The 17,934-nt window shown below is 37.2% G+C and overlaps 1 protein-coding gene across 14 annotated transcripts in view; it reads left to right on the top strand.

Moving 5' to 3' along the window:
• Positions 1-13,382, top strand: part of MEF2C (myocyte enhancer factor 2C) — a 223,055-nt gene extending 209,673 nt beyond the window's left edge. For 8 of the 14 annotated variants that reach the window (XM_075837415.1, XM_075837430.1, XM_075837398.1 and 5 more), the window contains 5 exons: positions 2,483-2,658; positions 4,107-4,130; positions 4,810-4,939; positions 5,737-5,854; positions 12,689-13,382. In XM_075837415.1, the coding sequence (XP_075693530.1) occupies positions 2,483-2,658; positions 4,107-4,130; positions 4,810-4,939; positions 5,737-5,854; positions 12,689-13,010 (770 nt within the window). In that variant the 3' untranslated portion in view covers positions 13,011-13,382. The remainder of the gene's footprint in view (positions 1-2,482; positions 2,659-4,106; positions 4,131-4,809; positions 4,940-5,736; positions 5,855-12,688) is intronic. The other 6 variants (XM_075837450.1, XM_075837477.1, XM_075837512.1 and 3 more) reach the window with 3 other exon arrangements.
• The last annotated feature ends 4,552 nt before the right edge of the window (positions 13,383-17,934 follow it).

Raw genomic sequence — 17,934 nt, forward strand, 5'->3', positions numbered from 1 at the left:
TATTTTCTGCATTTTATATCACGTTGTATTCTAGTGTAGAGTTTTATGTATCTGTATGATTTTCAAGCTAACTGGTAAGCACAGAACCACCTTCCTACAATGAAATACAGTGCTATATGGGGGGGGGCATAGTATTTGTCAATAATACCCTGCTTTATTGTATATATAGCATCTCTATACACTTAAGACCAGTGATGTCCAACTGGTAGTTCAGGGGTCCCTCATGTACATTTTGTATAGTACATTCAAGTGGTGCAGCTGACTTCCCCATAATAATGATCTGCCCAGCCATAAAGAACATTATGGGGGGCACTGTGGTATTCATCCTTTAAGTAAAATCTTTGGAGAAAATACAAATACAGCTGTGTAAAAAAAAGAAAAAAGGGCATATATGTGTGACCCCCATTATGCCTTTTTTGATTCCCCAAAATAAATATATATATATATATATATATATATATATATATATATATATATATACTATTTGTATATTGAAAAAAAAAAAAAAATATATATATATATATATATATATATACACACACACACACACACAGTTAGGTCCAGAATTATTTGAACAGTGACACAATCTTCATGATTTGGGCTCTGCTGCCACCACATTGGATTTGAAATGAAATAACTGAGATGCAATTGAAGTGTAAACTTTTAGGTTTAATTCAAGAGGTTGAACAAAAATATCCTGTGAAATGTTTAGGAATTGCTACCATTTTTCTACACAGCCTCCTCACTTCAGGGGCTCAAAAGTAATTGGACAAATTAACATTACCATAAATACAATGTGGTTTTTTTAATACTTTGTAGAGAATCCTTTGCAGACAATGACTGCCTGAAGTCTGGAACCCATGGACATCACCAAACGCTGGGTTTCCTCCTTTGTGATGCTTTGCCAGGCCTTTACTGCACCTGTCTTCAGTTGTTGCTTGTTTGTGGGTCTTTATCCCTTAAGTTTTGTCTTAAGCAAGTGAAATGCAGCTCGATCGGGTTGAGATCTGGTGACTGACTTGGCCATTGCAGAATATTCCACTTCTTTGCCTTAAAAAACTCCTGGGTTGCTTTCGCAGTATGTTTTGGGCCATTGCCCATCTGTACTGTGAAGCGACGTCCAATCACCCCTGCTGCATTTGGTTGAATCTGAGAAGACAGTATATCCCTGATCACTTCAGAATTCATCCGGCTGCTTCTGTCTTCAGTCACATCATCAATAAACACTAGTGATCCAGTGCCTTTGGCAGCCATGCATGCCCATGCCATCACACTCCCTCCACCATGTTTTACAGAGGATGTGGTGTGCTTTGGATCATGAGTCGTTCCAAGCCTTCTCCATATTTTCTTCCTCCCATCATTCTGGTACAGGTTGATCTTAGTTTCATCTGTCCAAAGAATGCTGTTCCAGAACTGGGCTGGCTTCTTTACATGTTGTTTGGCAAAGTCTAATCTGGCCTTTCTATTTTTGAGGCTGGTTAATGGTTTGCACCTTGTGGTGAGCCATCTGAATTTGCTCTCATGAAGTCTTCTCTTTATGGTAGACTTAGATACTGATACACCTACTTCCAGGAGAGTGTTCTTCACTTGGGTAGATGTTGTGAAGGGGTTTTTCTTCACCATGGAAAGGATTCTGTGATCATCCACCACTGTTGTCTTCCGTGGACGTCCAGGCCTTTTGGAGTTCATGAGATCACCAGTGCGCTCTTTTTTTTCAAGAATGTACCAAACTGTTGATTTGGCCACTTCTAACATTTGTGCTATCTCTCTGATGGATTTCTTTATTTTTTTCAGCCTAACGATGGTCTGTTTCACTTGCATTGAGAGCTCCTTTGACCTCATGTTGTGGGTTCACAGCAACAGCTTCCAAATGCAAATGCCACACCTGGACTAAACTCCAGACGTTTTACCTGCTTAATTGATTATGGATTAACGAGGGAATAGCCCATGCAGCCCATTGAATAGTTTTTGAGATAATTGTCCAATTACCTTTGGTCCCTTGAAAAAGAGGCAGCTACATATTAAAGAGCTGTAATTCCTAAACCCTTCCTCAAGTTAGGATGTGAATACCCCCAAATTAAAGCTGAGAGTCTGCACTTTAAGCCCATATTTATTATATAACTGTATATTCAATATGTTTTGGTAAACATCTAAAATGCCAAAACTTGTGTCCCTGAACAAATAATTCTGGACTGGATACTTTTCCATTGGATATATATATATATATATATATGTATATGTATATATATATATATATATATATATATATATAACCCCTAATTTTGCAATAATCTTAGTCTACAATGGTGTAAGTGAGGGTCAGCTATAGTCACGTGACTCTTTTTACCGCACTAAAGAATATGTTTAAGCCATTGACTGTATTCTGCACTAATCTCTATTTATTACACATATACATTGTAGTTAGTAGTAATATGCATTATACTTAACATTGTTTTTTTTTCCCTGTAATCTTGTCAAACAGGTAATGGGTATGGCAATCATCATCGTAACTCACCAGGTCTGCTGGTCTCACCTGGTAACTTAAATAAAAATATGCAAACAAAATCTCCACCGCCAATGAACCTTGGGATGAACAATCGCAAACCCGACCTCCGAGTTCTAATTCAACCTGGCAACAAGCATACAATGCCCTCTGTGGTAATACATTATTATACTTTTGGGTTTTAGCTTGAGAACATATATGTATTCATATTTTGGTATGTCTTGTTATGGGACCTCTTTGGATTTCAGCAACTTTTCTAGTTAATAAGTGTTTATCTATAAATAAATAGAATTTGTCCAGATTAGGCCATACTGTATGCCATGTATTCAATCAAACCCCTGCTGTACATGTGAGACACTGAGCCATGTCAAACTAGAGGTCTTGCGCCCTACATTTGAGCTGGAGGCCTTCATTCTCTATATACAAAGGTAGTAACTAGAATGGGATGTATTATTTCTTCTACACATTAAACTATAAAGAATATAATAATTGACCTGGCACATGTCAGTATAGGCATTGGAAATATCCATTTTTAAAGTGAAAGTCTTTTTATACATAAGTAGGATTGGCAATTACCAGTATTCATCATTGTTAATATATCAATCTTCTGGTCAAAATAATTAGACCTACCCAACAACTTCTACTTACCATGTACATGATCGAACTATCCAGGAAAGTACATTCAGAGCAAAGAATTAGAGATGTGCCAGTACATTGACATGACCTATTTATTTCCTTTGCCATTGCTCATTTTTTGAGTAATGAGTCAGGTATTATACATATAGACCTTTGTGTATATATACGTGTCAGTGATAGATGACACGTGTGGATGGATGGATGGATGGATGGATGGATAGATAGATAGATAGATAGATAGATAGATAGATAGAGAGAGAGAGAGAGAGAGAGAGGGATAGATAGAGAGAGAGAGAGAGAGAGAGAGAGAGAGAGAGGGATAGATAGATAGATAGATAGATAGATAGATAGATAGATAGATAGATAGATAGATAGATAGATAGATAGATAGATAGAGAGAGAGAGAGAGAGAGAGAGAGAGAGAGAGAGGGATAGATAGATAGATAGATAGATAGATAGATAGATAGATAGATAGATAGATAGATAGATAGATAGATAGATAGATAGATAGATAGATTGTAGATAGATAGATAGATAGATAGATAGATAGATAGATAGATAGATAGATAGATAGATAGATAGATAGATAATATATGTTGTTAGATACTTATTATTAATATAATGTGCTATCAATTAAAAAATAGATATGCTTCCAAAAGCAATTATTCCATTGTTGATATATAAAAAAAAGATGTCATCACTTGATTTATTTATTGTCCCTTGAAGCATGAGATCACTCTTGGGATAAAATAAATGACCCCAGTGTTTCACACTTTGAAATGCAGATGTAGTCTAGAGGAGGCGAGGGGATACCAAAAAACTAGCTCCAATGAATCCAAGCATTGTGGCAGATTACTGCAGAGAGTTTTACGGCTGCATGAAGTGTTAGATTGTATCATTCATTTTATCTTTATTAATAATGGACTACTACTAATTGTTCATTAATACTCCTTTCCCTCGCTCTCAGTCTGAGGATGTCGATCTGCTTTTGGTAAGTTGCTAAAGCTTTTTAGAAGATTCTAATGTGCTCATTTGTGCTGTAAAATCGTATGGTACAAGAAAAACAAAAAACTTTTGCATGTAACACATTTGACTCCATCATTATAAAATGGAAAAAAAATATATGTCCCAAATCATATCACGGCGGCACCCTCCTTTGACCTGTGGACATTTAATATTGGGATTTAAATGGACACTTCTGTATAAATCATCATATGAAATTGTCTATTGGTAAACATAGGGGATTTACTGCCATCTGCTGGCCGTTATATTAACTGCTGCAAACAGCAATTCTTAGGAGAATAAGCCTAGCTGCCGGTAATTTTAATGACATTTCTGCATTTGAATGATAAAGAAACAATGATAGTACAGTATGCATATTTCAGCAATTTTCCACATGGTCTATTTTCAGCCCACAATAAAGCAATCTTTACTTGTGGCAAGTTCAATTGCCTAGGAGAAGCTGATGTAATTGGTTACCATGGCGACACGGGGTCTCTGGAAAGATTGTAAATGATAGGGTTGGGAGAGTTCATGGGAGTCACATGCTAAATGATTAATTTGTATCATGTTGAAGTGTTTTCTTCTCTACAGAAATCTAATGCACTTTACAAATCTCCAAATCATTTTGATGTTCTTTTTTCCTTTTCTTGTGTTTTTTTCCTCAATAGAATCAAAGAATAAATAACTCACAATCTGCTCAGTCACTAGCTACTCCAGTAGTTCCTGTAGGAACTCCGACTTTACCTGGACAGGGAATGGGAGGATACCCATCAGCCATTTCAACATCATATGGCACTGGTAAGCGACGCCAGATCTTAATTACATATAGGGAAAATAACAACGCAGTCAAAGCTATTAACATAATGCCATTTTTTTTATTCGAATATCAAGTTTAAAGGGACGTCTCACGAAGACAAGTCATTTTATAAAATCCGCTGCTGGATCTGTCGCACAACGGATACCAGAGGGGAGCGATGGACCCCCATTGAGTTACAGAGGGGTTCGCCAGATTCTGCCGAGGTGTTCGTCGCTTGGACAGAAAAAATAGCGCTGCATGCAGTGCTATTTTTCCTGTCAAATGATGGAGTCTGCGACAGAGCCTCCGATGTGAACATAGCCCAACCACCGGCTTTTCACCACTGGGTAAAGCCATATCTGGCCCTACATTTCTCCTGTAGCGCCCACTACAGGACAAATGTTGAACTACATGCATAGATAGTCCTGATCCATCAAAGCAGCGTGACGTTCTGGCTTATAGAGAGGGGTCCTGATTTTGGAACCCACTGTATGATGTCTACATTCCCTAAGGGAGCATATGTACGGGGGTTATGTTTAATACCTAAAATTAAAATAAACAATAGTGGGACATCGCTAATGCAAAGTCTTCTTTAAAACATGTTCTTGTCCGACCCTTTCTAATGTCAGTTGGGCACCATCTATATTGCATCCAAATGACATTATTATACCAGTTACCAAAATTATGTATTTAATAAATAATATTCAGATTATGACAACAGTTTTATTTTATACATTTTCATAATGCCACAATATAGTTCTGAAACGTTATTCATTTTTGTTTTGTTTTTTTATTGCAGAATACTCATTAAGTAGTGCAGACTTGTCATCTCTTTCTGGCTTTAATACCAGTGCCCTCCACCTTGGCTCAGTCACTGGCTGGCAGCAACATCATCTGCACAACATGCCTCAGTTGGGGTAAGCTATGGTCCACGCTACACTGGTTATATTTATATATAAAATGCATTCGGAAAGTCTTCAGACCCTTTCAATTTTTTCACAATTTGTTATATGAGACCTTGTGCTAAAATAAAAAAAAATATCAAGTTTTCCCATCATTCTGCACTAAATACCCCATAATGACAAAGTAAAACTATAATAAAGTAATTTTTGCTAATTTATTAAAAAGGAAAAACGAAAATCTTGCATTGACATAAGTATTCAGACCCTTTACTCAGTACTTAGTTGAAGCAACTTTGGCAGTGATAACATCCTCCAGTCTTCTTGGGTATGATCCCACAAGGTTTACACACCTGGATTTGGCGTTCTTCTGCCATTCTTCTCTGCAGATCCTCTCAAGCTCTGTCAGGTTGGATGGGCACTGTCGGTGGACAGCCATTTACAGGTCTCTCCAGAGATGTTCGATTGGTTCAAGTCAGGGATCTGGCTGGGCCACTCAAGGACATTCACAGGGTTGTCCCTAAGCCACTCCTGTATTGTATTGGCTGTGTGCTTAGGGTCATTGTCTTGTTGGAATGTGAACCTTCGGCCCAGTCTGAGGTCCAGAGCACTCTGGATCAGGGTTTCATTAAGAATATCTCTGTACTTTGCTCCATTCATCTTTCCCTCAACCCTGATCAGTGTCCCTGTCCCAGCCGCTGAAAAACACCCCTACAGCATGACGCTGCCACCACCGTGCTTCACTGTAGGGATGGTATTGGACAGGTGATGAACAGTACCTGGTTTCCTCCAGACATGACGCTTAGAATTGAGGCCAAAAAGTTCAATCTTGGTTTCATCAGACCACAGAATCTTTTTTCCCACAGTCTGAGAGTCCTTTAGGTGCTTTATTGCAAACTCCAGGCGGGCTTTCATGTGTCTCTAACTGAGGAGAGGCTTCTTTCTGGCCACTCTGCCATAAAGCCCAGATTGGTGGAGTGCTGCAGTGATGGTTGACCTTCTGGAAGTTTTTACCATCTGCACACATTATCTTTGGAGCTCAGCCAGAGTGACCATTGAGTTCTTGGTCACCTCTCTTACCAAGGCCCTTCTCCCCGGATTACAGTTTGCTGGGGCGGCCAGCTGTAGAAAGAATCCTGATTGCTCCAAATTTCTTCCATTTAAGAATTATGGAGGCCACTGTGCTCTAGGGAACTGTCAGTGCAACAGAAATGTTATAGTACCCTTCTGCAGATCTGTACCTCCACTCAATCCTGTCTCTGAGCTCTACAAACAGTCCTTTCCTCCTCATGGCTTGGTTTTTGCTCTGATGTGCATTGTCAGCTGTGAGACCTTATATGGACAGGGGTGTGTCTTTCTAAATCATGTCCAATCAAATGAATTTACCACAGGTGGACTCCAATCAAGGTGTAGAAACATTTCAAAGATGATCTGGAGAAATGGGAGACCCCATAGAGCTAAATTTCAAGTGTCATAGCAAAGCGTCTGACTACTTATGTCCATGCGAAATTTGTGTTTTTCATTTTTAATAAATTTACCAAAATTTCTAAAATTCTGTTTTCACTTTGTCATTATGAGGTATTAAGTGCAGAATGATGGGGGAAAACCTGAATTTTTATTTATTTTAGCACAGGGCCTCAACATAACAAAATGTGAAAAAAATGAAAGGGTCTGAAGACTTTCCGAATGCATTCTATATATAGAAATATATATATTAGCAGTATCTTCTATTTATCATACTTATCATGGTGGTTATACTGGTATGCATGCCTCTCTCAATTTACACCAAGTCTTTTAGATGGTAATATACTTATTACTATAATACAGTGCTCTTTTTCATACCCTTAACTGGGCCATTTACTTATATACAGTGGAGGCTAAATACAATATGATAGGAAAGCAACTAGTGCCACACTGGGTCACCTACTGTATAGAGGTGATTCCTAAAAACTAGTGCAAATGTAGAAATATAAGCCAATAATATTAGAGCTCTTGTATTTCTTAGTCATGCTGGAAAAAGATAGCAAAAACCTAATTTCTATCTATGGGTATTTTTACGCTAGTTTTATAATACCCCTGATGTCCCTCGTTTATTATCAATAGACTACATTATTATGACTATATATTGAGTCTAAAGAACCTTCTATTAGGTGCAGTTCTCAGTACCGGAGGACTAGAAAGTTGTACATTGTAAATAGCTGATGGCGTGGATACCCATGTATTATAGTAGGTACATTGCCCGATGGCAAGGGCTTCCTGCATGGAGTACTCTCATAGTGAGATTCTGGAGGAGAATTTACAATATGAAAATAAATTGTCTAAATGAGATGACTCCTTTATCATATGTATCTGTATTACAGATATATACTATTCTACTTGTAGCCATATCCCTGTGATAAACTAACCTCAGCCTGGGAACTCATTACTATATTCTATCATTAGGTCTGGTTACTAATATGACATTAAAGCTAACACCTTGTCCTTTAAAAGCTTATTTTGAATGTACATATATTTGACATAAATTGAAGACATTCACTTGTGTTATCGCTAAAATATATACTGGTGCATGTAATGTTTTCTCTTTTTAAAAAAAGAATAGTGTTCAAAATGAATCAACAGCTACATAAAAAAACACAAAGCTATGTTTCCATTATAGCAAGTACTCGAACACAACTCCTAACATCTGATCTACAACATCTTCCTTCTCAATGTTTCCCTTCATGTACTATTACAGTTACCTGTACTGATTTATATTATTAAGCCCTGGCAATGCAATGTCAAATGTTTAAGGTCAGAGCATATCGGGGTAGAAAGCTCAATGGGGGAGACGTATCAAAACTGGTGCAAAGGAAAAGTGGAGTCATTTCCTATACCAACCATTCAGATTGTACCTCTAATTTTTCAGAGGCCCTTTGGAAACTTAAAGCAGCAACCTGATTGGTCAACATGGGCAAAAACTCAGCTTTTTCTTTGCACCAGTTTGGAGACATCTCCCCCAAAATAACTGTGTGTGACAAGCTCGTAGGCAGGAAAGTGTGATCAGCATTACTACGGAAGGGAGGCAATTAGAGCAGTCCCATGATAGTGCAAGAGACTATTGTCTGACTCATTATAATTTTACATTTTTTAGCATTATGTAATGGATTATAGTTTCTACGTATAATTACTTTTTTTTTTTTGCTAAAAATTATATACCAGCCTTATACCTTAATCAACCAAAGTCATTTAAAAGCTTTTCCTCTCAAAATAAATTATATTTCCCATCCATCCATAATGGAGATGCAGTAGAGGCCGGTCACTAGTACTGCATACTGTAAGATGCCACGTCCATCTGTCTGATTGCTTACGGAGGGGACGTGACAGCTTCACAAACATAAAAAGACCAAAAAGGCTTGCAAAGTAAAATCACATTTATTCCACATTTGCACATAGTAAAAGGTAGGTAGATAGATAGATAGATAGATAGATAGATAGATAGATAGATAGATAGATAGATAGATAGATAGATAGATAGATAGACAGACAGACAGACAGACAGACAGACAGACAGACAGACAGACAGACAGACAGACAGACAGACAGACAGACAGATAGATAGATAGATAGATAGATAGATAGATAGAGAGAGATAGATAGATAGATAGATAGATAGATAGATAGATAGATAGATAGATAGATAGATAGATAGATAGATAGATAGATAGATAGATAGATAGAATACTCTTTCATAAAGATGCCCGTGTAATGGGCATCTTATACGTGTAAAAGATATTTATTTCCTCACCGAGCGTCTGGCTTTCAATACTTAGCCTCCATCTGTAAACTGACTCGCCGATTCACACAGCGTCTTATGTGTGGACCGGGAGCCAGTTTCTCTATGTAAGTCTATGAGACTCAGAATGTGAAGCAATAAACATTTTCATTGGAGTTCTTCTTTCACAGTTTTGGAAAACGTCCCCTCCCAAAGTTTAGATAATTTAGTATCTCTCAGCTATGAGGGGGTAAGATAAACGTCAATACTTTATGCAAACACGGACCTCTAGGTAATGTAACAATGCAAACACTCCCGTCAAAAAGTTTCTATGTATCATTATTTAGACATAGGCAACTTCTAAAGTGTTAGACAATTGCATGTTGCAATAGGACAATAAGGATATAATGATATATATCATTTTTGCTGCGATCTTAGTCATTTTTCTGGTCGGTATTTATACGTCTTCCGGTAATTATCTTACTCACTTCAAGCTATTGTCACAAAGTGCCAACATCCTGAACCATATATTTTTCCGAGGCTTGTTTACTGCTAATTGCAGAGGCACGACCAATATAAAGTGATTTCAGATCATCTGTAGAATTCCCCTGTGTTATACCATATAATGAAATACATATGCTTACATACATTTCCTGGAGAAACAGTATGATGGAACTCCAAGTATTGCCTATAGTGTCCCAATATTGATGCTAACTTTATTTATTCACATTAAAATTCATGTTTATTAAACTAAAAGGAATTCTCCTAGGAAATTCTACTTTATTCAGAACAGTATGTTAGACCCCTTGTACTATGTTACATATACACATACACTATTCTAGTCATAGCAGTGATGCATTCTGTTGCAAATTACAGTTTTAAGCATTTATGTGTCAACCCTAAATAATAAATACTCATATGATGACGTTTAATGTGCACGCTGCCCTCTGTACCAGCAGGTGGCACTTTTAGACAAATTATTTTGATAAGCAAGTTAATTCCATCATTCAGGGCTATCTACGGAAATATTATGTGCTAGGAATCCTACTAATTATATGGAAGCATACAATTAGTTAATATTGACAAGACAATATTTGGGACATGAAATTGGTAATAAACAGCCTTTAAAGGGTTTGTCCCATGATCAAGTATTACATTTCTATGTTAGATTACAAAATATTCCTGGTTGTAGATATATACATATATGTATATTATATACTTATTATGGCGCCCCCTGGTGTTATTTTGATTCTCTCTCAGAACATCTACCTAATGTGTTCAGTAATGGTGAGAAGAAGCCGCTTTTAGTGCTCAGATTCTTTTTGGCTAGCCTGAACAATAGCAGAAATATCACCGCCACCCATGTACAAGAGGGTCTGGGGAGTGGGATTGGGCCTACTGGGCATGTGTATCCACTGCCACTGCACACCTTATAGAGGCTCTGTCACCAGTTTATAAGTGCCCTATCTCCTACCTAATCTGATAGGCGCTGTAATGTTGGGAGAATGACCAGACATCTCCTTCAGCCAGGATGCCATGTCTTTTCATTCGGCCAACACTCCGGTAAAGTTACTGTGGGAGTAAGTGACAGCACAGCGTGATCTCGCGAGATCACGCTGTGCTGTGAGTACAGCTGGACATGAATGAAGAGAAGTATATGACACTGATTGGTCAGCATCATACACTTTTCTTTACCATGCCCACTTGGTCAAAAGTAAAAAATAGACGTTTGTTAAAAAAAAACTAAAAACTGTTGTTATCTACATTACATTATCAGATTAGGTAGGAGATAGGGCACTTATAAACTGGTGACTGAGCCTCTTTAAGTGGATGTTCTGCGAAAATAATCAAACGACCACCAGGTGGCGCCATAACAAGTATATAGCAGTCATATGTGAACAGCTTCTCTTTTTTTTTTTTTAAATGATTACAATTAAAAAATTATTCTGTTATGTGTAATCTAACAGATAAATATAATATTTAGGAATGCAAGATATTTTAATTTTTTTCCACTAAAATATGTTAGATGACACTTTCACACAACAGTATTTTGAACAGTATTTTGTATCAGAATTTGGAATCCAAAACCAGGAGTGGAACCTGCACAGAGAAAAAGTATGAAAAGATTTTTACCTCTTCTGTGCTTTGGCCCCACTCCTAGTTTTGGCTCACAAATACTGATGCAAAATATGCAAGTGTAAAAGTGGTCATAAGCAGATATATGTAGAACTATGAAATAATATTTATCCCCTTTCACATATCTCCTATTATCATATATTTGTTACATTGAATCTGAATCTTTATGAGCAATAAGTGCAAACAAACACGTCATATAAATTGATCTGTCCACCAAGAAGAGCAGCAGCAATACTATTCTAATAATCTATCAGGTTCTGGAGGATTTTTTCATTTATTTTGCTGTCTATAATGGGCACATAAATAAATAAATAAATAAATAAACAAAATAAAACAAGTGACCTGGTAACCATGCCTTTAGATATTTCCCTTCATGTGACAGTACATTCTAGACTAATGTCTGGTAAAAGACCCCTTAGGACACAAGCTCTGTATTTACATCCCCGAAATAAGATAAGAGTTTTAGAAATTACGCCAGATTTTAAGCAGTTGACCAAACTTTTAGCTTCCAGCTGGTAAAAGATGGTGTTTATGGTGTTCAAAATAATTCTTGATGCCTTTTTAGAATGGGCAGTTGTTTGACTGAACGGGAATCAATGAGACTTCGCAAAGCAAGAACGATACATGTCGTTTTATATTATAGGTTTGTTTGTTTTTTTAACTGATCTAAAAGATAAAAGCGTACAAGTGGCCACTAAACTTGTCTTCAGATCACCAACTAATAGTGACTAAGTACTATGTAGTATCTTTGCTTTTGTGCAAATATGAACTGAGACCTTTGTGGATACTGTTTTAGCAACACCGTCTAAAAGTAATGCCATCTTGTCAACCACAATGATACCAAGTTGTAGCTAATAATAGAGGTTTGGTCCAGCTGCTTAAATGGTCCTGTTCTGTGAGTGTTAGTGAGTTTAGAGGCGGTTAAGCCTCCTCATTCTGTAACTGCGTTTCCTTTCCTCCTACAGAGCTTGCACTAGCACTCACTTATCTCAGAATACAAATCTCTCCCTGCCTTCTGCTCAAAGCCTCCACATCAAGTCAGAACCTGTTTCTCCTCCTAGAGACCGTACCACCACACCCTCGGGATACCCTCAACACACGCGCCACGAGACGGGGAGGTCTCCTGTTGACAGCCTGAGCAGCTGCAGCAGTTCGTATGACGGAAGTGACCGAGAAGACCACCGGAACGATTTCCACTCCCCCATTGGACTCACCAGACCTTCGCAGGACGAAAGAGAAAGCCCGTCAGTCAAGCGCATGAGGCTCTCTGAAGGATGGGCGACATGATACAGTTATTATATATTAGAATTTTTTGCAGTGTGTGTGCTATACCTTAATGGGAATTGGGCAGGGAGGGAGGGTCGATATACATTATATGTGCCGTGTGTGGGGGAAAAATAAAGTCAGGTACTCTGTTTTGTAAAAGTACTTTTAAATGCCTCAGTGATCCATTATAGGGGTAAGCGGAACTGCTGAACGAACAAGCTTAGCACTTAAGCTATCAACAGAAAACTTGTACAAAATAGATTTTGAAGCTAACCTCTTTTTCACTGTTGTGTTCCCTTTGCAAAATGTATGTTACAATAGATAGTGTTATGTTGCAGGTTCAACGTTATTTACATGTAAATAGACAAAAATAAAGGAAACTTTTTGCCAGAATTGGCAAATGTTTTTCCATGAGAGAAAGCAGCTGTTATGCAACATATGGTGACATGTACAGAGGTAATGACCGACCCAGCATCGGGAGGCTGTGGATAACTGTAGAAAGGCTGGGCCGCCAAGTCAATGTAAACTAATCAAACACACCAACAGGTTAAAAAACAAAAAAGAAAAGATATGGCACTTATTTGAATACATTTTGGGTCATACTAAATGGTGTTTTTGATAGTTTACATCTTTTGTTGTTCATTTCTAGGTATACATCACTTAATATATAGAAATATAAATTATGTACATTACATTTTGCTTATTTTCATATAAAAAGGTTAAATGAAGTTTGCAAAACATTTGTGGCTTTTTGTAGGTAATTTAAGCCAAAATGTGTGGGTTTTTTTCTTGATAGCTTCGCTAATATTTAACAGTACTTAAGTAAAAGAATGAAGGGTTTTTCTTTCTGTTTTGTTTTTTTTTTTTTGTAAAAAATAGAAGTAAAAAAAATATCCCCCCTCCCCCCGGTCCATGAAGAATTTCACGCTTTTGCTAATCGAAATAACTGTTTTCTCTTTGTAGACGTTTTTGTTTTTGAAATGTGTATTTCTAATTATATGAGATAATATTAAGGATCTTTAAAAAAAATCTGTGAAATTAACATGCTTGTATACAGCACTCTAATAAACATTGAACTAGCATTTTTTGTTATCTTAATAGTGGGGAGGGAACAATATGTGTGCTGCTGCTTACCGTACGTGGGTACCTATATTGTAACACTGCATTAACATGCACATCCAAATTTAGCGATATCACAGGAATATCCGCCGTGGTTAAAATGTTTCAATTAACCCTGTGTTTGCATTCACATGGGTGAACTGACATCCATTGTACATAAATCAGCACATGTAGGTCTTCACTTTCATGACATTAGATTTTATTGCACAAATGGAATCCAAATCCAGAGCTGTTTCACCCTGTAGCTATGAACCTGTATTGCATATTATTAACTCTCTTTACATTTTGATGTGTCCAAAATATGCAAATATAACCAACCGAGTTTACGAGTATTGTTAGCAGAAATTTGCCTTTTTGAAGGATTCTTTCTAGGAAAAAGTAACGATAAATAGCCATATAGAACGTTTACCTAGTAACTTTACTCCTCAATGCATACAGCAGCACATTGTAGTCAATGACGTTCGTCATATTAATGACAGTGCAAAATACTGTTAGTCACACAACCAGCAGAAATTAGAACGTAAGTGCAATTTTAGCTTAGTATAGTAGATAAGATACTACTGGAGCCTCAGAACAGTAAAATGGATGAACGGTCAGCTCTCAGTTTTCGCAACTAAAGTAAACCCATAAGACGTAAATAAGGTTTAAGAAAACCGTCCTATTCCAGCTGTTTCATAAGTGCTAGTTTCAGCAAGTCCTGCCAGTCAGAACCATGCTGGGAGTAGTAGTTCAACAGCTGCAAAGAGCCAGGTTGCTTATTGTTGGTATAAAGGGAGAACGGTGATCTAATTTATTAGATAAAAGCACAATTTTGTGATTCAGTCACTTTCTGTAAAGTATAATTTTTTAACTAAACCGTACCTTGCCAAGTGTTGGTTTGGCAATGCTGTTTTTGTTTATTTTTTCGCTGTTTACACAGTCCCTTTGTATTTAAGGTGTTTTTGAGGCAGAGCCTCAATGGGGTATTAACATTTAAACTCATCCGATATATTTACCAGAAAGATAGGCAGCATTCTTCTTTCAAGCTTGATGTGACCAGAGTCCCATTATTTACAATTGGAATACGAAAATGTTAAATTTTTGTTTTACGAACATCCCCCTCCATTCAGATTTATTTCTTAGGCAATACTCTCAGAAGAAAATAGAAATGTAAATGTCATAATATCATGTAGTGTAAACCATAAGAAGGAGGGATAAATCATAACCTTCATGAAAGAAGTCATGTTTTAATATCCGTATGTTTGTTTGCCATTGTACTCCCTCCATTAACATAGCTATAACAATACTGACGTGTGTTGTTGTTGTTACCATGTGTTTCTTTCAGGAACTTAAATTATATGTATTCTTTATCTTTTTTGTTTTTTAACCAGCCACTTGAATCTGAATAAAGGCTGTTGCCTAAACACAGACTACTTCATTTGTTCTAATGGTGCCATTGGCCGTGATGTCATCATTCTCACGGTGCTCCATATTTTTTTTTACCCAAAATGGTCTTGATAAGGACCGGTGGAATATTTCTTTCTGTAACAGTATTTCACACTGGCTGCACAGTTAAGGCATTGACAATAGGGGTCATTTACTATAATATTTGGGGCCAAATAATGGAGAGTTTTATTTTTCTCTTGACAATCCATCAAATTTAAGTAAACTTTTTGTTAGTCAATGGATTCAGTATTTACATCTCCCCTATAACGCTATAGGTTGCAGTAAAATAAAAAAAACATCTTTGACTGCTTCTCCAGAAAAGCAAAAACTTTTTAGTAAGCCCTTGAGATAATTTACCAGTTGCTTTTTCCCAAGTTGGACACATACTTAGTGATAAGTCTGGAAGACTCGGCCACACATGGAATGGTCAATTTTTATAAAATGGGACTTCTTTGTTGAATCGTCAATGTGGCCAACCTTCAATGATCTCAATAGCCCTAGTTCTGAAGTTCTTTTCCATGGACACATATAATTGCAGATTTTATGGCAAGTTTCCCCAAGACATATTTAGTAGGGTAACAAACTTACTGCCAGGACACATTTGTAGCCAGGTAGCACATATGGTTACCCAAAAGTTTGGACAACCATACGTCTACAATAATAATAGTAGTTTAAGGAGATTTTTGTTTAGGAGCACATTTAGTTATTCCATGTACTGAGGCACATCCGAATTCAATTGACTTCAGCCTAGATGATGATCCTGAAAGTCCCCTAGTTTTATTTAGGAAGATGTCTAAAAAAAGGTTGTTCCAAAGTGCACATTTAGTCTGCTTTGGGTCAAACAAATCTTTTAGGACTATGCCTGTGGGTAGTCTTTTATTAAAATCTGACAGTTATGTTAACCATTTTGCACTGTGTGGACAACATTTTGGTAGCTTCTTTATATTACAGTACACCTGGCCCTTATTTTGCTCCATAAAGTAAATCACCCCTATTTTAACCAAAGATATAAAGAAATCCAAGATTTCAAGAAGATTGTAATATCAGAAATTAACACTTAAAACAACACAATACCTATTTATCTCCTTAAAGAGGACCTGTCACTATCTCCTACAAGGTGAGTTATTAGACTCGCGTAATTGCAGCATGAGTCTCTCACTCGATGACGCTGGCCTAGGAATGTCTGAATGAAACAACCTCACGCTGATAGGTCAGCATCAGAGGCTGTCTGCTAGCTCCGCCCATTGAGAATCGCTGGCGGCCAAACCTAATTGGCTAGCCAGCTGTTCATTTACATTTTGTTTAATAAATAAAGAGGGGGCAATATCTCAGAAACTGGGGAGGGGGGCCGCAGAAGTAAGCAACAAACATCGGTGAACTCAGGCACAGCGGCAATTATGTGATTCTAATAACTCACTTTGTAGGAGCTAGTGACAGGTCCTCTTTAACATAAGTTATCCATTCCTTACAACAGTTCTATATCACTTTTTACATGTGAATTTGTACTACTTAAACCTTATACTGTTAAAGCTTGGATTGCTTCAGTTGGTTTTATGTATATTTTTAGTTTTATTTTGTAGTTTATTTGTATTAGTATTTTGAATGGAAAGTTTGTAAAAGAGGTTAAACATTTCTAGCCAATGAAACAGAGGCTCACAGCGGCATAAGCTGGACTTTGTCGCCCCTAGATGACAAGATGTTATATAAATAACTAAAACACATCTGTATATCTTAAGGGACCTTATTCAGCTGTCTGTAGTGAACATATATGGATACATTGAAGACGTTTCTCCTGCTGGTATCAAGGTATAATTTGTATTTTGCGGATTATTAAGTAAAATGACTGTCTTTCATAGTGAACTGTTGTCTCTAGTCCATTCTTTATGAACATTTATATGGGGTAGAGCATGCCCAGCTACTTTTAGCGAGGAATTACGGGTTCATATTACACTTTTCAAGCACATTTAAACAGATATATCATCATAATATGCTACCTTATTTAGGCCAGGATCACACACACAGTATTGATGAAGTTTTTGTTGCAGTTTTTGGCTCAGTTTTTGAGCCAAACATAGGAGTGAACACAAATTTTTTTTAGCCAAAAACGGCACCAAAAACGGCATTAATACTTTTTGTGTGATCCTGTCCTTAAGGGCAGCATTTTGTAATGACAGGTCGGCCAGGCTACTAACTGTTTGGTTAATAGCAGCTAAGAAAGAATACAGAGGACTCATATTTTTGAGTCCACTATATTCATCTCTTTACCTTTATATGATGGCCCTCAATCATTGGTATGAAGAGCAGAAGGAGGTAGGGAAAGGCATCGGGGTTGGGGGGGGGCTCTCCTAATGAATATAATGGACTCATGAATATGGGTCTGCTGTATTCTTCCTTGGCTGCT

The sequence above is a fragment of the Rhinoderma darwinii genome, chromosome 1 (genome assembly GCF_050947455.1).
Source record: "Rhinoderma darwinii isolate aRhiDar2 chromosome 1, aRhiDar2.hap1, whole genome shotgun sequence".
NCBI classification, from domain to species: domain Eukaryota; kingdom Metazoa; phylum Chordata; class Amphibia; order Anura; family Rhinodermatidae; genus Rhinoderma; species Rhinoderma darwinii.